This window comes from Doryrhamphus excisus, linkage group LG2 (genome assembly GCF_037039965.1).
Source record: "Doryrhamphus excisus strain RoL-2023G ecotype Guam linkage group LG2, RoL_Dexc_Guam_v1.1, whole genome shotgun sequence".
Classification (NCBI taxonomy): domain Eukaryota; kingdom Metazoa; phylum Chordata; class Actinopteri; order Syngnathiformes; family Syngnathidae; genus Doryrhamphus; species Doryrhamphus excisus.
Window position 1 is genome coordinate 3,996,600 of NC_136358.1, and position 20,473 is coordinate 4,017,072.

General features: G+C 37.5%; 1 protein-coding gene across 1 annotated transcript in view; it reads right to left on the minus strand.

Moving 5' to 3' along the window:
- Positions 1–4,126: 4,126 nt before the first annotated feature.
- LOC131125136 (phospholipid-transporting ATPase ABCA1) overlaps positions 4,127–20,473 on the minus strand; it is an 89,486-nt gene continuing 73,139 nt past the window's right edge. Inside the window, exons 37-49 of the mRNA XM_078795770.1 lie at positions 20,282–20,397; positions 19,361–19,505; positions 19,147–19,270; positions 18,219–18,348; positions 18,019–18,139; positions 17,742–17,804; positions 14,431–14,537; positions 13,152–13,293; positions 12,677–12,811; positions 11,162–11,265; positions 10,911–11,003; positions 5,784–6,027; positions 4,127–4,422 (exon numbers count right to left, since the gene is read on the minus strand). Coding sequence (XP_078651896.1) covers positions 4,318–4,422; positions 5,784–6,027; positions 10,911–11,003; positions 11,162–11,265; positions 12,677–12,811; positions 13,152–13,293; positions 14,431–14,537; positions 17,742–17,804; positions 18,019–18,139; positions 18,219–18,348; positions 19,147–19,270; positions 19,361–19,505; positions 20,282–20,397 — 1,629 coding nt within the window. The 3' untranslated portion in view covers positions 4,127–4,317. The remainder of the gene's footprint in view (positions 4,423–5,783; positions 6,028–10,910; positions 11,004–11,161; positions 11,266–12,676; positions 12,812–13,151; positions 13,294–14,430; positions 14,538–17,741; positions 17,805–18,018; positions 18,140–18,218; positions 18,349–19,146; positions 19,271–19,360; positions 19,506–20,281; positions 20,398–20,473) is intronic.

Here is a 20,473-nt window from a genome sequence, read left to right on the forward strand (position 1 = left end):
GAAAACCACAGACCAGGAGAAAGCAGGGACCGGAACAAAACTACAAAATAAAAAGGTTGCAGTAGAAACATGACAAAAATACTTTATGCTGTCATATGAAATACTCCACCACATTGAAATACACTATGATTTACCACAAGGATATCTACAATATCTTGCTATTGTGCTGTATTCTGTCACAAAATACATAATCAAAAAAACATTTCCCGTTTTATTTGTACTTTGCTATGGAAATGTGACATTTTTTTTTTCAGTATAGTGTTACATTTTCTTCAAAAACACTGCCCAAAATAACAACTCTCAGTCTACAAAACTGCCTATGTTGGCCATTAGCGGTCTCCATGGCAACAAAGCACATTATCACATTATACACCAACATCAATAGGGAACTGTATTTCAAATTTGGAATTGTTCCATACTATATCTTTAATTGTGTTTATAATCTGTCCAGGCTGTTCAAACAAACTATATTGTATATCACTGTACTGTATGTGGCTCAAAAAGTAGCACGGCTAATTTGCAATGCTTGACCTTAAACAACAATTAAAACAGTTAAAACACACATGACAAAAAAACAAGACATTCCACAGTGATTTAGTAATGATCACATGACTGACGTATTTTTAAAATACATTTAACTTCATATTTTTTGCTCAAGCACTCAAAAATGATTGATTGATCAGTAAGTAATGACTTTGTCCATGGATCAATATCAACTCAATTCATTTTACAGCCTGTAAAGAAATATAGCTGAGCTGATGACGGCAGCACTTTGGACAATAAAGTTTGCATTAGAGACTGTTTACTATAAAAAACAAAACAAAACAAAGTGCATTAGTCCTTTAGCGTCGCAGCTTTAAAGTGATGCACACAGTAGCCACTAGAGGGCAGTAAAGCAACAGGGCATCAATCATTACAATTAATTGAACATGACCACGGATGGCCTGCATCAGCATCATTTCCCACATAAAGGTCTTGGGAGACATTAAAGGGAATGCAGATTTTTGCCACCAAAGTCAAGATTCAAATGCTGGAAGAATACTAGATTTAGCTCAGTGATACTGCATTTTGTCAACAAAATACTACAGTAGTTTCAGCCTTGTGTTGTCATGGAAATGCAACATTTTACTATACCACAATAATACATTTCACTTCCCTCATACTTATTAGACTAAAAATTCATCTTTTACAGTAAAAATATCACATTTGCTATAAAAACAGTATCTTTTACAACAAAAATCAAATACCGCTAATTTACTTGAATGCTGAAAAACAGTATTTTGCTGACAAAATACTGTTGGAGTTAAAAAAATAACACATTTCAATATGTACGGATATAACAATACTATAACAATAATATAATGTTACAAAAGTGGGCTGAAAAAAACGATTTACACTATACACTATTTTATATAGTATTTATTTTACCACAGCAATACTATACCTTCTTCATAATATATCATATTTTGCCAATATTACAATATTGAAGCATTTTTTTAACACCGGAATCCCATACTTGGTCAAAAACACTAATTTTGGCGACCAAAAAAAACCTACACTAAGTCCAAAAAATGCTCAATTTGTTTTTAAAAAAAAAAAAATGTAATTACTATTTATTCTTCAATTGATTTTATATTTCCTCATTTGAAAAATAATTATAATTTTATAATGATATCAATTATAAATTGATCTTATTAACTAACATGATTACAATTCATTGCTATTCATTTGTGACATTCAGCCTTGTGTTGTCATGGAAATGCAACATTTTACTATACCACAGTGATACATTTCACTTCCCCCATACTTATTAGACTAAAAATCCATCTTTTACAGCAAAAAATATCACACTTGGTATAAAAACAGTATCTTTTACAACAAAAATCAAATACCCCTAATGTACTTGTATGCTGAAAAACAGTATTTTGCTGACAAAAAGAGTAAAAAAAAAAAAACACAAAAAAAATGCACATTTCAGTATGTACGGATATAATACAATGTTACAAAATGGGCTGAAAAAAAAACACAATTTTATATAGTATGTATTTTACCACAGCAATACTATACCTTCTTCATAATATATCATATTTTGCCAATATTACAATATTGAAGCATTTTTTTAACACCGGAATCCCATACTTGGTCAAAAACACTACAAAAAAAACTACACTAAGTCCAAAAAATGCTAATTTTGTTTTTAAAAAATGGAATTATTATTTATTTATTCATTCATTCATTCATTCATTCATTTTCTACCGCTTTTTCCTCACAAGGCTCGTGGGAGGTGCTGGAGCCTATCCCAGCTGTCTTGGTGCGAGAGGCGGGGTACACCCTGGACTGGTCGCCAGCCAATCACAGGGCACATATAGACAAACAACCATTCACACTCACGTTCATATTATAATTTATTCTTCAATTGATTTTATATTTCCTCATTTGAAAAAAGAATGATAATTTTATAATCATATCAATTATAATTGATCTTATTAACATGCTTACATTTCATCGCTTTTCATTTGTGACATTTATTTTCAAGAAATTCCCCCACTCTTAAGCTCTCGTCTGAGCAGCGACTTCATATTGAGTTCGACAAGCCATGCAGTCATAAAAAAAAAAAAAAAAAAAAAAAAGAAAGTCTGCTCTTGGCTCCACTTGCAAGCTCTGCAGAAGAGTTAGCGGACGTTTGCCAACATGCATCTCATCGCCTGGGGGCTCTCATGCGAAAATTTGCTCAAGGTTTTGTCTACAGACTGCACGAGAGAATAATCTAGTCTTCTGGGAACTGCTTTTTGTGCTGACGGCGTCACCCAAGGCATTGGGGCCACTTGATTTCATTGAGTTTCTACCTTTTTTTTTTTCCCATGCCTAAAAATGAAGGCATCACAGCCGATATGTTGATAATAACTGACACGTCGACAAGTCGATGACAGCACAAACAGTGACTCCACGCCTCATAGGACTGATTGTTCCACACCGAGGTAAAGCTTTGTACTCTTTACAGGCCTACAAATATTGACTAATCAGTGTACAGTATATATTACGGTTGACCAATGACTGCACAAACAGCGACTATGAGCCTTAGAGGACTAATTGTTGGGATATGGAGGTCACTATTTTTATGCCCTAAAATGTAGCATCACAACCATACATTGGTGCTGTGTTTCATAAACCTTCAAAAAGCCATCACGGAAAAACAAGGAGAAGCTGCGGAGGCCTGAGGGAAACATGATGTCATGAAATACAACATTAACTTCAGCTTGTAAAGATGATCAAATAAAAAAAATATATATTGTTGCTACAGCTAACAGTGTGACATTCATCGCTGTTGGTGGTCTCTAAAGACCTCAGCATGAAGCAACCTCATAGGAGGACAGCAATTCCATTTATTTACCCTCATTTTGTCGATGCTAGTTGAACCCCCGTCGGACTTAAAGGGAACCTATTATGCTTTTTCTACTTTCCTGACCTATAAATATTATTCTCGTGTCCAACGATGCCAAAGTTCAAATAACGGTGTTTGGTTTGGCTCTGAACGCTTGGTTTCAGAGAGTTTTTTGTAACACTGGCTCACTGTGACATCACAGTGAACAGGAATTCCTTACATGGGCATGCTTGTGTATAGCACCGTTTTGTCTTGTTACCAATCGCAGCTGAGTGAACATGCCCAGAGGCAGGCCATGGGTGGAATAAATTAAAACAGACCGTTTTTTGGAAGATCTAAAAAGTTTTCTGTGCTGGACATTGTGTGAAGCTGCTCTATAGGAGTCCAAAATCAGCATAACAGGTCCACTTTAATGGAAATACATCAGTCATTCTGTTTTGGAATTTGCAGCAACAAATCTGCTACATAATGACATGCGTACTACATGATATATTGACAATAAAAAGTGGAAAAAAAACTGAATGACAATTTGTGAATATTTTCAAACTTTATTTTATTTTTTTACCAAAATGTTTTCTTAAAATGTTTATTTTATTTCATTTGTTCAAATTTGTCTGGAAAAATAGTCAATATTTGGTGTAAGCAATGCAACAAAGCCGCTTACTTATATATAATATAATAATATTATAATATTAAATATATAATATATATATATAATATTAAAATATTATAATAATTGCACAATTTCACATAAAATCAACATAAAATCTGCAGCACATGTAAATTAATCATTAAAATAACATTTTAATGAAATACAATTGAACCTGAGGAAGACGAAACATGTTTTGTCGAATAATAAATAATTTTAATATACAGTTCAGTGCACTATTTATGATTTTTTTTGCATTTATTGATATATATATATGTATGTATTTTTACACTTTTTGCAACTTTGGTACTTCATCAGAGGTGTCCACGGTGTTGTCATAGCCCTGAGAGTCTTCCTCACCATGCTGACTTCTGGCAAAGTTGACAAAAACCTGCAAACAGAAAGGCATAGTTAGTACTAAAGTCATAATTAGTACAATAGAAAAGAAGTATAAGTTATAGAAAAATATGGCGTGCATCATGTCGTGTTATAAATACACTGAATGAATCCCTCTGTCGTCTTAATATCTGAACTGGAAACCGGAACAGGAAGTCACTGTCCCCAAGCTCAGTTGTCCATCTATGACATCATCAGCGGTTGACTATGTAGTTCTTTGCTAAGTAACACAGTTATACCACCAGTCTGCTTTTTTTTATTGATCCATTTTCACATTTTTTTCCCCCAAGTTTCTCAAAGTACACTTTTGTGGTACATATCAATGCTAGCCTAGCTGGCTAGGATCAATATTAATTGTAGTGTGAGCCCGGAGCTTCACTTGAGGTCGAGTCCTCCTCTTGATAAATCACCAACTGAGTGGCGAGCGTATCGGCTTCCCGACAGATTCTGTGCGACCTCGTCACATGACCTCCTGCCTCAGCTTTGATTTAGATACTGACATCCGTAGGTTGGAGGCTAACAGTAAGTGTTCATACATACATATGTAGAACATACTGTACAAGACTGATGATTACCCCCCCCCTTTTTTTATTACTTTTGGGAAAATCTCAATTACTACAACAGACAACATATTTTCCAAGAGCCCGTGGAGTGGCCCAACGACCTTTCTGGCCTCCTTAGAGGTCATACTCACCACCCACCCAGTCACCCGGTGCTGAGGTAATCGCAGGCTTTTGAGAGCAGACACACTCACCACTGAGTCCACGATTGTGGTGGGTCGTTGGGTAAAAAAAAAAAACAAGGTTGAGTAAGTCTATAACATGGACAGGGATCAACAATAAGCCCCGCAATTTGAAGCAAAAAAAAAAAAAAAATAATTCAGCCTCCGCCACCTGTAGGTTTGACTGATACAAAACCCCGGCGGACATATTTGTCACGACAGGATACACACAAAAAAAGCCTCCAGAAGCCCCAAAGCGTACTTAGACATTTTGCTTTGAAGTAGCATGTTTTGAGATTATGTCTACTAAATGATTTGTTAGTTCGCTATTGTGAGTGTGAATGGTTGTTTGTCTATATGTGCCCTGTGATTGGCTGGCGACCAGTCCAGGGTGTACCTTGCCTCTTGCCTGAAGACAGCTGGGATAGGCTCCAGCACCCTCGTGAGGATAACTTCCTCCTTGCTGTCAATGGCCTTTTTACATGGAAAAGATCCATGCAGAGTATTTGGGTTTAAAAAACATATCAATACATCTTTGGTATTGAATAAGTTAATATTTGCATCCAAAAAAAATGTCCTTGTCCCTGAAATCCCCCTACAAAATGTCCAAATATTTATTATTTAGTCCACGTTACCTGGTCTAGAGTGGTCTGGGACACGGAGTAGTCCTCCAAGCACAGCCTTTCCTGCTGTCTACTGAGGTGCTCGAAGATGTGCGCCAGCGCCCCCTGGCTGTAAGCAAGCTGGTACTGCAGCGTGTTGTGATGCTTCTCCTTGAGAACACTTTCTGGGAACGCTTGTCTGACAAAGTCCTCCACGGGTTTCAACAGTGGAGCGGAGCCGGAGACCCGTATGATGACCGTGTAGCCATCGCCAAACCTGGAGTTAATTACATCACAGCAATGGGTGCTGATTAACTGATTCGTTTGATTCAACGTTTTGATCATTTGATTGTTAAATAAGTTATCATAAAAACGTAAAAAAGCTTAACTCCTTGTCATTTTGACAGCATGTTTTTAAAATATGATGTTTAATGTTTTAATCTATACACATATGGAGATGGTCTTTGCTGGAAGAGAACAATTTGAAATTTTAAATCGCTATGAAATCCACATATATTTGAATTTTTCATTCAAATTTGGAGAAATAATTCGTATATTGTTCAAGTTTCATTAACCTTAACCAAGTAGTTTCTGTCATATTAACATCTGAAATTATATGAAATGTTATGAAACACGCAGTGTCTTCCAGACTGAATACTACATAAAGACAAAAACACTTTTGTCATGTTGGAGTCCGCAAACTTCAAATAACTTTCAATGTATTTTCTTCTCTTTTTCAATGATATCTCATAAAAAAAGTTTCAAAATGAAAAATAACTCAAAGAAATTCATTTTAGCTCCAAATTTTCCACAGGTTTTGGTTAGCGGTAGTAGCTAGCCTTTTTGCTAGCTTTAGCAATATATTTTCCCCACACACAAAATACTTGTTCATAAGGTGAAACATCAAAATAAAACACACACAACATAATAAATAATTCTTAGTATTGCTAAGTAAGTTACATCTGCTCCTAATTTCCGATGTTTGCGATGTTAAGAGTGAAAACAAGTAAACCATTGTTATTTATCACAAAAAAAACCATCAATGGTGACGGAGAGATGAAAAACGCAAATAATTAATTCCCGTCCAAAAAATATCGGACAGTAACTGTGTCTGATTGATGAAACTTCACGTAAAAACAATTAATCCCCATAAGCGAGGTCTGAGGTGACGTGTTTGGTTAGCGGTAGTAGCTAGCCTTTTTGCTAGCTTTAGCAATATATTTTCCCCACACACAAAATACTTGTTCATAAGGAGAAACATCAAAATAAAACACACACAACATAATAAATAATTCTTAGTATTGTTAAGATGTTACATCTGCTCTTAATTTCCGATGTTTACGATGTTAAGAGTGAAAACAAGTAAACCATTGTTATTTATCACAAAAAAAAACATGAATGGGGATGGAGAGATGAAAAACGCAAAGAATTCATTCCCGTCCAAAAAATATCGGACAGTAACTGTGTCTGATTGATGAAACTTCACGTAAAAACAATTAATCCCCATAAGCGAGGTCCGAGGTGACGTATTTGGTTAGCGGTAGTAGCTAGCCTTTTTGCTAGCTTTAGCAATATATTTTCACCACACACAAAATACTTGTTCAAAAGGAGAAACATCAAAATAAAACACACACAACATAATAAATAATTTAGTATTGCTAAGTAAGTTACATCTGCTCCTAATTTCCGATGTTTGCGATGTTAAGAGTGAAAACAAGTAAAACCATTGTTATTTATCACAAAAAAAAACATCAATGGTGATGGAGAGATGAAAAACGCAAAGAATTCATTCCCGTCCAAAAAATATCGGACAGTAATTGTGTCTGATTGATGAAACTTCACGTAAAAACAATTAATCCCCATAAGCGAGGTCCGAGGTGACGTATTTGGTTAGCGGTAGTAGCTAGCCTTTATGCTAGCTTTAGCAATATATTTTCCCCACACACAAAATACTTGTTCATAAGGAGAAACATCAAAATAAAACACACCTAACATAATAAATAATTCTTAGTATTGTTAAGATGTTACACCTGCTCTTAATTTCCGATGTTTACGATGTTAAGAGTGAAAACAAGTAAACCATTGTTATTTATCACAAAAAAAAACATGAATGGTGATGGAGAGATGAAAAACGCAAAGAATTCATTCCCGTCCAAAAAATATCGGACAGTAATTGTGTCTGATTGATGAAACTTCACGTAAAAACAATTAATCCCCATAAGCGAGGTCCGAGGTGACGTGTTTGGTTAGCGGTAGTAGCTAGCCTTTTTTGCTAGCTTTAGCAATATATTTTCCCCACACACAAAATGCTTGTTCAAAAGGAAAAACACATCAAAATAAAACACACACAACATAATAAATAATTCTTAGTATTGTTAAGATGTTACATCTACTCCTAATTTCCGATGTTTGCGATGTTAAGAGTGAAAACAAGTAAACCATTGTTATTTATCACAAAAAAAAACATGAATGGTGATGGAGAGATGAAAAACGCAAATAATTCATTCCCGTCCAAAAAATATCAGACAGTAACTGTGTCTGATTGATGAAACTTCACGTAAAAACAATTCATCCCCATAAGCGAGGTCCGAGGTGACGTATTTGGTTAGCGGTAGTAGCTAGCCTTTTTGCTAGCTTTAGCAATATATTTTCACCACACACAAAATACTTGTTCATAAGGAGAAACATCAAAATAAAACACACCTAACATAATAAATAATTCTTAGTATTGTTAAGATGTTACATCTGCTCTTAATTTCCAATGTTTGCGATGTTAAGAGTGAAAACAAGTAAAACCATTGTTATTTATCACAAAAAAAAAACATGAATGGTGATGGAGAGATGAAAAACGCAAAGAATTCATTCCCGTCCAAAAAATATCGGACAGTAATTGTGTCTGATTGATGAAACTTCACGTAAAAACAATTAATCCCCATAAGCGAGGTCCGAGGTGACGTATTTGGTTAGCGGTAGTAGCTAGCCTTTTTGCTAGCTTTAGCAATATATTTTCACCACACACAAAATACTTGTTCATAAGGAGAAACATCAAAATAAAACACACACAACATAATAAATAATTCTTAGTATTGTTAAGATGTTACATCTGCTCTTAATTTCCGATGTTTGCGATGTTAAGAGTGAAAACAAGTAAACCATTGTTATTTATCACAAAAAAAAACATGAATGGTGATGGAGAGATGAAAAACGCAAAGAATTCATTCCCGTCCAAAAAATATCGGACAGTAATTGTGTCTGATTGATGAAACTTCACGTAAAAACAATTAATCCCCATAAGCGAGGTCCGAGGTGACGTGTTTGGTTAGCGGTAGTAGCTAGCCTTTTTTGCTAGCTTTAGCAATATATTTTCCCCACACACAAAATGCTTGTTCAAAAGGAAAAACACATCAAAATAAAACACACACAACATAATAAATAATTCTTAGTATTGTTAAGATGTTACATCTACTCCTAATTTCCGATGTTTGCGATGTTAAGAGTGAAAACAAGTAAACCATTGTTATTTATCACAAAAAAAAACATGAATGGTGATGGAGAGATGAAAAACGCAAATAATTCATTCCCGTCCAAAAAATATCAGACAGTAACTGTGTCTGATTGATGAAACTTCACGTAAAAACAATTAATTCCCATAAGCGAAGTCCGAGGTGACGTGTTTGGTTAGCGGTAGTAGCTAGCCTTTTTGCTAGCTTTAGCAATATATTTTCCCCACACACAAAATACTTGTTCATAAGGAGAAACATCAAAATAAAACACACACAACATAATAAATAATTCTTAGTATTGTTAAGATGTTACATCTGCTCTTAATTTCCGATGTTTGCGATGTTAAGAGTGAAAACAAGTAAACCATTGTTATTTATCACAAAAAAAACATCAATGGTGATGGAGAGATGAAAAACGCAAAGAATTAATTCCCGTCCAAAAAATATCGGACAGTAATTGTGTCTGATTGATGAAACTTCACGTAAAAACAATTAATCCCCATAAGCGAGGTCTGAGGTGCCGTGTTTGGTTAGCGGTAGTAGCTAGCCTTTTTGCTAGCTTTAGCAATATATTTTCCCCACACACAAAATACTTGTTCATAAGGTGAAACATCAAAATAAAACACACACAACATAATAAATAATTTAGTATTGTTAAGATGTTACATCTGCTCCTAATTTCCGATGTTTGCGATGTTAAGAGTGAAAACAAGTAAACCATTGTTATTTATCACAAAAAAAACATCAATGGGGATGGAGAATTGAAAAACGCAAAGAATTAATTCCCCTCTAAAAAAAATCGGACAGTAACTGTATCTGATTGATGAAACTTCACGTAAAAACAATTCATCCCCATAGGCGAGGTCCGAGGTGACGTGTTAGCGCAATCATGTAGCATTGCGTTAGTGACGGCTACCGTAAAAAGACCCGACAGTTGTTAATTGCCTTTCGGCTCATTAGCGTGGCCTCGCACCTCATGAAACATTAATTATGCAACGCTCTGAGGAGATAAGTATACGATTAATGAGAAATTAGCAGTGTAGATCGCATTCCAGTTACTACTTTGTTCTCTTTCGCTTTGTTCATTGATGATGGATCTATCCATCATCTCTATGCAGGCTAACAATACCACATGAATGCCATTTCAAAATGTCAGTTTACAAAAATAAAAAATAAAGTAATGACTAAATACATTTTTAAAAATGCAAAAAATACAAAATGAAAAAAAACATGCTCAGTAAAATTGCTTAGAGTGATGGAGCGCTAATAAAATGCATTAAGCGATTAAGATTTACACTCGCTAGTAAAAAAGTGCTTAAGTGCTGTTATCTTGTAAATACTCTTTATGGCCTGAAATGGACACGATGATGCAAGCTAACTGTTGTTGCTAAATAAATACTTCAGTTTATTGCAACATTTAAGAAAGTAGTATTTAATAGCAGCAGTAGGACTAGCCCAAAAACATTTATATAGAATGTATTTATTCAATTATTTATCAATATGTCCTTATTTTTTTGATTTATTATTTATTAGTCTACATTGTTCAATATGAGCTCTGGCAGCAAAATAGAAATTTTTCTACATGTGCTCATTAAAGGGAAGATCCCGGTATCATATTTAAATGCTGATATTGGGCCGATAATTATCATAAATGTACCTGTTCTTAAGATGCTGGATGCTCCCGAGACATTTGAAGCGTCCATTGACCATGATGGCCATACGTGTGCACAGTGCTTCACACTCCTCCATACTGTGAAGCGAAATAAGAACATTCATTGACAATAATTCATTCTAAAATATATCAAATTAAAATTTCCATCCCATTCATTTTATATATCGCTTATTCTCACTTGGGTCATGGTGTATTACCATTTATTAAGGATCGGTGATGGTGATAGATGGTCCTACCTGTGTGAGGTGAGAATGACAGAGCGTCCCTCCTTGATGACACTCAGAATGCAGTCCCACAGGAAGCGCCGAGATTTGGGGTCCATCCCAGTTGTTGGCTCATCCTGCAAAAAAAATTCTTTCATTTTATTTAATTTGATTTATTTTATCACGGCGGTCGAGTGGTTAGCGCGCAGACCTCACAGCTAGGAGACCAGGGTTCAATTCCACCCTTCACCCTCAGCCATCTCTGTGTGGAGTTTGCATGTTCTGCCCGTGCATGCGTGGGTTTTCTCCGGGTATTCCGGTTTCCTCCCAATTGGCGACTCCAAATTGTCCATAGGTATAAATGCGAGTGTGAATGGTTGTTTGTCTATATGTGCCCTGTGATTGGCTGGCGACTAGTCCAGGGTGTACCCCGCCTCTCGCCCGAAGACAGCTGGGATAGGCTCCAGCACCCCTGCGACCCTTGTGAGGAAAAGCGGCAGAAAATGAATGAATGAATGATTTATTTTATATTATTTTATTTTACTTTAATTTAGTTTTTTTATTATTTATGGAGCAGACTTGTAGGGTCTTAAAAAAGATTTGATTCTATAAATGACTAAAAAGCCATGTCATGCTTTCAGTGCATGAATCCATTAGTAATAATGATATGGAAATAATCATTTGTCCCAAAATTCATTCATCCAAGTTTTATACTAATATTTTATTGTAATATATACAGGGGGAAATACAGCTCATTTTGCAGGTGTATCAAATGCTGTGTCCGTGATGTGTCAGTGTCTCAGTTAAGTAGTTGGACAATTTCTAGAGTCTCCAGCAGTAGGGGGAGGAAAAAAAAAAACCCAAAAAGGACACTTTTCCTCAGGGTACATCTGTCCATGCGTGATTAGAGCGAGGGAGCCAGTAACTCGCTCCACTGCCTGGGTTTCCTTCCAGACCTCCTACAAGTCCCCTGGGTTGATTCCACCATGGCTGTTTGCCGTCCAAGTGTTACTGTCCGTGTGCCTCAAGGACGGCCAGCCTACGTATGCAGACAATTGTGCAGCAACAACATTGTCCCACCGGCTCAAAGCGAAGGCCAGCCTTGCTCTGGTTCAGTAAATACGATGGATGACGCATGGACAAACGCTTTTGGACCTTACTCTTTAGCAATGTTATTTATTATGGACATCTTAAGGACCTACTGCAAAAGTCCAAGGTTCTCTATAATGACAGGAGCGCTCTGCAGTTTTTAAGGACCTACTGCTAAAGCACCAGTCAAGGATGTATTGTTCAATATGAAGAGTCCTTTTTGTAGCTTAGAGAACATCTGTCTGGGGAAAAAAGTCCATTGTAAAGCATATACTGTATGTCATTTTTATAAAATAGTCTATATCATATTGTTTTTTAAATAATAAGATAATAAAATTAAGTCAGAAATTGTTATTATTAATTACTATAATTTTGAATGAAACATTAAGAAAAATAAAAAGTTAAAAAAAACATATTTTGGAGTTGAATTTTTTTTTTTTACTGCAAGTATGAACTCACCAGGAAGACAACTGGAGGGCAACCAATCAGGGAGATGGCGGTGGACAGTTTGCGTTTGTTCCCTCCGCTGTATGTCCCCGCTGATTTTGTGGCGTATTTGACCAGCCCTAATTTCTGGATGCCCCACTCAGCCACCTTTTTAGGACAGAAAAAGAGGACAGTGACCGCATTGCAGCACATTTTTATTGCAACACACAATACTCAGAATGTACAGTAAAACCACAGTGGGCACATCAAAGCCCTGGCGCCAGGTTCAAGCCTGCGGTCGAGGCCAGGCCAGCCATCTTTTGATGCAGAGCGAGCAAGATAAGGAAAGGAGTTCTGGGAGGCCTCAACAGTGGTGAATAATGTACAACATCTGCTTTTCTACCGGCGGCCATTTTTTTTCTGATGCATGGCTTCGATCTATCTAGGCCTGCATGCAACTGGTAATAATCATCGCTTGTCAGATGACAACAAAAATATGAAAAGTTACCATGGCGACCTCTTTTTCCGGAACCCCTCGCAACCTGGCATAAAACTCCAGATGCTCACGGCCAGTTAGCAGCTCGTCGATGGCGTCGAACTGAGGGCAGTAGCCCAGGTTCTGGTGCACGTCTCCCATTTCTGTTCGTATGCTAAAAAAAAAAAAGTGAAAAAATCAGAAAAAATAGAAATACAGAACATGCAAACTCCACCCAAATTTGCCCAATAGAGGTTTCAACCCAGATCTTTCAGATCACCTGACTGTGTGGACAACATTTTTAGCTTGAAAATGCTTCATTTATAAATATGTAACATTTCCTCAAATAGACATTTTTTTTTACTAATAAGAGGCCCTTATTTCCCTTTTTTCTCAGGTGAGGGCTGAGATATCAATTTTAGTGTTTTCCTTACAGGAATAGAGGTGCACTATTAGTACCATTACTACTAGTTTTTGTGTTCCATGTTGTCTTTTTGTTGTTTATATTTGCTCAACAATTACTTGTTCTTTAACAAATGTCCCCACCATAATTACAAAAAGTGAAAATCACAACCATTTATTGCAACTTACATTTTTTCCTGCAATTTTATAAAAATAATCACACAAAAAAATTTCCCATCACAATTCACACAGTTCCGTCACAATTTTTGGGGGAAAAAACTATGCAAAATCAGGTATATAAAAAAATCCTGCAAGATTCTAGTGGGACTGGTAAATTGCTAAATTTTGTTAGGTTTGTTAAAGTCCTGTTTTTTGGGGGTTAAAGTTACAAAGAACCCTTAAAAAAAATAACAAATTCATTTAAGAAAAGCTCCAAAACATCACAACATTTGCCACAACTTTCCTCAAGGGAGTCACGGGTATGCTGGAGCCTATCCCAGCTGTCTTTGGGTGTACACCCTGGACTGGTCGCCAGCCAATCACAGGGCAGATATAGACAAACAACCATTCACACCTATGGAAAAAATTGGAGTCACCAATTAACCTAGCATGTTTTTGGAATGTGGGAGGAAACCGGAGTACCCGGAGAAAACCCACGCATGCACGGGGAGAACATGCAAACTCCACACCCAACCCAGGCAGAGAAATCATCAATCATGCATGTGAAATCCTGGAGGGAAGGACTTGTCAACTTGAGCCAAAATGCCCACCGTATTTATAAGGCAGTAGAACCCTATCCAATCAGCAACAATAATAATGGTAATAGTGGAAGAAGTGAAAAATGTACTGTATTATACTGGTATTAAATCCATTAAAAAATGCTATGCTAATCTACTGGCTAGTAACACACCTGTATCCGTTGAGAAAGGCCTCTCCGCTAGAGACAGGGATGTCACCTGTTAACATCTTAAAAGTGGTGGTCTTCCCAGCACCGTTGATTCCCAGCAAGCCAAAACACTGGTGGAGAAAAAAAAAACATATATGGTTAAGAAAGTCTCACAGCTAGGAGACCAGGGGTCAATTCCAGGGTTTGCATGTTCTCCCCGTGCATGCATGGGTTTTCTCCGGGTACTCCGGTTTCCTCCCACATTCCAAAAACATGCTTGGTTTAGTTGGCGACTCCAAATTGTCCATGGGTGTGAGTGTGAATGGTTGTTTGTCTTTATGTGGCTTGTGATTGGCTGGCGACCGGTTCAGGGTTTTACCTATATACCTAAAAAAGTACCTCAGCTGCCTTGTGGCCATACCCATGCATGGAAAAAGGTCATCAACGTCATTTCAGCGATGCCACTCCAGACCAGTCAGTCATAGAAGAACTGGACACCTCACATAGACTGGAAGAGTTCAGACATTGACTGCCTTGCAACTGACGACATGGGAAATCCGTACTGGTTTAGCCCCTGCATCAACTGCCTTTGCTGGGATTCGGGCCACATCCCCCAGGATGCGCGAGATGCCAACATTGTCACCTTGTACAAGAACAAAGGTGACCGCAACTACTGTAATATCGCTACAGGGGCATCTCCATCCTCAGCATTTTTGGCAATACCTTCTCCTGTGTAGTCTTGGCACACATGCAGACCCTAACCTCCTGCATTTATTCAGAGTCCCAGTGTGGTGTCCGAGCTAGCCAGCCAACTGTAGGCAAGATCTCCTCATTATGCCAGCTGCAGAAGTGATGATAGCAGCAGATGATTTCACAGGTACTGCAGAAGATCCTTTGCCCCCCCACGACTACTAGATATCATCTTCTCATTCCATAAGCATATACATAACACTATCGTCTTCAATAGTGCAACTTTGGAAGCCTTGACTTTGGAAGCCTTGTCACTCAGCAGTAGAGTACGAGTCTGTGTCCTTGCACCAATGCTGTTTGCCATACTATTCTTCTCCATGCTCCTCCAGTATTCCATAAAAGACTGCAGTGAAGGAATGCATATTCACACCAAGGTTGATGACATGTTGTTCAACATTACTCATCTCCGTGGCATGACTAAAGTCACAGAGGTACTCACTCATCTGACTCGCCTCGCTTTGACGTCTCCCTCAGTAGAAAGCCTTCAGCAGCTTGTCAGGCGCCTTTCATGCACATGTATAGAGTTTGCTTTGATGATCAGTCTTAAAAGAAGACAGACGCCATGGTCCAGGAACTACGATCAGTGGGTATACTCTAGAAGTCACGGAGAACTTCACATACGTACATTGGGTCCACCATCTCTAGCTCACTATCGCAGCAGCAGGCAGAGGAGACCAAACTGAGAGAAAGACACTTAACAGACTCCTCTGCAGTAGTGAGGCTTGGATCAACTACGCGAGACATGAGAGGAAACTCAGCAGTTAGCATCTGAGGCGCTTATGGCACATCCTTCATATTTTGTAACAGAACAGGGTACCCAACACAGACGTACAGGAATGTGCTGGGATATATATATATATATATATATACCAGCCATACTCTCGTCTATTGTCACCGAGAGGCGCTTTCGATGTCTTGTACACATCCATAGAATGGACTCGTATGGAGAGCTACCAGAAGGCTATTGAGAGACATGAAACTGTCAGGTATCAACATCGATGCCAGGGAAAAAAGTACAAGCGACCACTCACTGACTGGCACCTCGCTGTCAAACAGGGTGTTAAAAAATCCAAGAAGAATAGAAACAAAACCTTGATGGCCAAGGAGAAACAACAGCAACCTCAGACTTTATCAAGCGCCATTTCTGGACTGTTTAGGAATTTTAGGTGAAAATAGATTGTTATATGCTACATTTTCTTCAGAAGGATGCGGGTGAAGCATTGATATAGTGGAGGGGTGTGGGATTTGTCACACATCAAGGAAAACCTGTGCAATGAGGCAACAGAAAATGTAGACTGTTCATCTTTAAATTTTGTTTCCTGACTTCATTTTCCAAATAATCATAACAAACAATAACAAGCGTTGTTGGCGTAATCCTAACTTCAGAAAAACCTGTGTCAAATACTCAATTTTTGCGGTATTGCTGTCAAATTTGATATAGTATTAGGTAAGAACTCATTTGTTTTTACAGTACAAACCTCCAAACTGTTTATTTTGAAGGCACATATTTCTGAGAAATAGATAGGGCAATCTAAATCAGCTTGCTAGCTTTACTTATTAATTTTTCCAGGCATTTTAGCAAAAAAAAAAAAATAAATAAATACCAGCATTAGATGGGAGTTAAGCCGCTTCTTCAAAATCCTAGCGTTCCTATCTTTGGATGCTCTAAGTCGGTCATATATATATATATTACATTTCTATCCCTCATTGGTGGCTGGCTGCATGTTAGCAACCTGTTCGGGGTGAAAATGCATAGGAGACAGCGAAACTAAGCTTGATGTACAGTAAATAATTCATTGGAATGTGTGGTGACGTATGACAATACTGATCTTGGCATTTCCACTGAGCTCTGAGTAAACAGCAGCCAAGGAGGAAAGGATTGATACCAGCGCTTGTCAGCATTTGAGATTATGTTGGGGGGAAAAAAGTCCAATATAGACATTTAGAAGCCCCACTAAACATAGAAAATAGGTTACCACTTTAAAGAAAAGATGCTCAAAAGAGCATATATTTGGGATATTTTGTTATTTTCAGCTAAAGATTAATTAAAGTTGAATTAAAGTTAGTGTTTAGATTTTGTGTCTAAATAAAAAAAAATTTGCATTCAAATTATATATAATCTAATAAATACCCTCAATGAAATATTGTATACTATAAATAAAACATCAAATAAGCAATTTATTTTCATTATTTAAATTAAATAAAAACAAAATATACTGTAGTTGCTTCACAATATCATATGTATTAGATATACTATGCTTTTTCACTGATATCGGCCAATGCTGATCGGTGGCATGCCTAATTTTTAGATGAAATTCAAAATTTTTATATTTAATATTTCATTATTTATCAATTTATACATGTTAATTTAAAAAAAATTGCATCCCAAGCTTTTTCAAAAATGTCTTCTTGCTGTCTGATATATATTTCATATTAAGTGCAGAACAGTAATTCAATTGCAAGATAACAGCAAGTTCACAATTGTATCTTATGATATGTCATGTTTTTCTTTGTTTAAAAACAGTTCATCTGCTACAGTCATGGACAGTAGTTTTTTTTAAATAAAATACAAATATTTGGTTCACCTCTGCTGCAGGCACACCCACACATAGACGGTCAACAGCAGGAGTACGTTTCCCTGGATACACCTGCAGTAAGCCAATGATATGTCAGCATGTTAGCGTGTAAAGCAGAAAATATATAGTGCCTAAACTGCATATACTACGCTCATTAAGCAGGGTACACTGCAGTTTAAGCATCAAAACAATGTATTTCTTGCTATATCGGATATATCGGATATTAGCACAGCAACTGTTAATTAGCATGTTAGCATTTTGTCTCTCCAGAAAAACAAAACAATACCTTAGTCAGATCATAGATCCTCAAAAGGTCATTCTGGGCTTTTCCCGTGTACACCCGATCCCGTTCTTGAGCAACGTCAATGTCCTCCTCCATGCCTGGCAGCAAATTTGCAGAAATATGCCTGTTTAAAAAAAAATACAAAAATGCTTGTTGTTTATGACAAACATTTGTTCGCTAAATGTAGCATGTTGTGACGTCACCTTGGTTTGCAGAAGAACTTGTACTGGATGAGAATGGTGATTGCAAACATGGCTGCCCCTTGTATGGACATAGCACATAGGTTCTTGCCCACCATGTCCCAGCTAAGCGGATCCTTGAAGCGGTTCTCCCCTAATAAAATAAAATATAAAAATAAAAATCATGTATAGAGCGGGATGAGGATCAAAACAACAAGATGTCATGCCGACAGAGAGCTGCTCTTTGAGGTGTTTTGATGTATTATGTGCGACAGCTTAAAATGCCACTTAGGCTTTAAAGAAAAAAAAAAGACGTAATGGATGACAGTGCCAAAACGCTAACACGGTAATCTTTCTGCTACGACAAGAAGTGTTTTTTGTAACGACAGTTGAAATGGCTTCTTGCTTTTTTTTTCATGCGCCATTTGAAACAAACCTTTTAAGTACGTGCTGGGCTCAGAATCTAACTATGCTAACAATGCTAACGGCTAGCATGCTCACAATGGCTATGGGGACATTATGTGCCTTTCTAAGCATATGTTCGTATGGTAAGAAACAATAGCAAGATGGGAACTTCAGTAAAGTTAGTACAAAAGCAGCTCTTGAAGGATTACACGTCCTGAAGTCAGATTTAAAAAGCCCAACGAGACTGAATAACATTTTATTGGCACACTGAGAGTAAATAGCTAACGCTAATGGCAACTCCAGTGAAGTGAGTGCTAAGGCAAACCCAAAAGATTATACATATAAATACCTTATAGTCTCATGATATAAAATGCTAAAAGTTGTTATGCTAACCCATAACAGGATAGCAAGGTGAGAAAAGTTAGTGCAAAGGCAACTTTGACATTATTTCTATCACTAAGGGGCGCATGCTAACATAAAGCAATATAGCAAGGATTATACATCATGCTCAACACTGAACAGCTCAAATGCTAACATGCTAACTTACCAAAGCTGCTAAAGAGGGTTGCCATGGCTTGGTTCTTAGCCATGTCAATTAATCCTCTGCCCAGACAGAAATGAGGGAAGATTAGGAGCACCTGCTTGACAATGTCATTGATGTAGGATACATTCTGGGGGGGGGGGGGGTGCACACAAAAACACAGACATGGTATCTGTAAAGCTGACTTTCCTGTATGCTCAGCGGACACTCGGTTAAGTACCTCGTCGTCGAAGAGCTCCATGACGAACGTGGCCACACTGCCGTTAATGCCGACAAAAAGGTTAATGCATGTTAGCACCACGTAGGCGGTGCTGGGGACGTTGAATATGAAGGACGCAGGGTACATCATGGGGGTGATGGACCACCTGTGTATGAAGATATATTTTAAAATATGCATATATTAAAGGGCTACCTTAGCGATTTCTTTTGCTTAAGTTGCCATCTCTTAACATGTAAAACTGTTAGCATTGTTAGCATTTTATTGTTAGCCTGAGATCATGATGTAAAGTTATTTTTTGCTTTAGTGCTGTTGGTAATCACAAAGCTGTTGCTATATGTCTTCATAGCAAGTGCTATCACATGAGCAGATGTTAGCATATGACTGTTAGCATGTTAGCAATTCTGCTTTGAAACAGCATCTGAATACATACATTCATTCATTCATGTTCTACCGCTTTTCCTCACAATGGTCGCGGGGGGTGCTGGAGCCTATCCCAGCTGTCTTGGGGCGAGAGGCGGGGTACACCCTGGACTGGTCGCCAGCCAATCACAGCGCACATATAGACAACTCACATTCATACCTATGGACAATTTGGAGTGGCCAATTAACCTAGCATGTTTTTGGAATGTGGGAGGAAACCGGCGTACCCCTAGAAAACCCACGCATGCACGGGGAGAACATGCAAACTCCACACAGAGATGGCCGAGGGTGGAATTGAACCCTGGTCTCCTAGCTGTGAGGTCTGCGTGCTAACCACTAGGCCGCCCATCTGAATACATGGCATCATTGAAAATAGAGCTATATTTCTCAGCCTTAACTTCAGCCATATTGTTTATTAGGTTAGATTAAGTTAGTATCTTGCTAAATAAACAAGAACATAAACATGAAAAATAACGTTAAATAATTCAAATTAGGGCTTACCCATAGAGAACCAGAAGCAGAACCAGTGCAGGCAGATTGTCCGCCGACACGTACGATTCTTGTTGGAAGCACAGGAAGATCACGATGACGATGACGCATGGGATGGCGTAGTTGCACTGACCCACACAAAATGATTATTACAATTATGAATATTATTATATTACTGTAATCAGTGCATGGTATAATGATGGT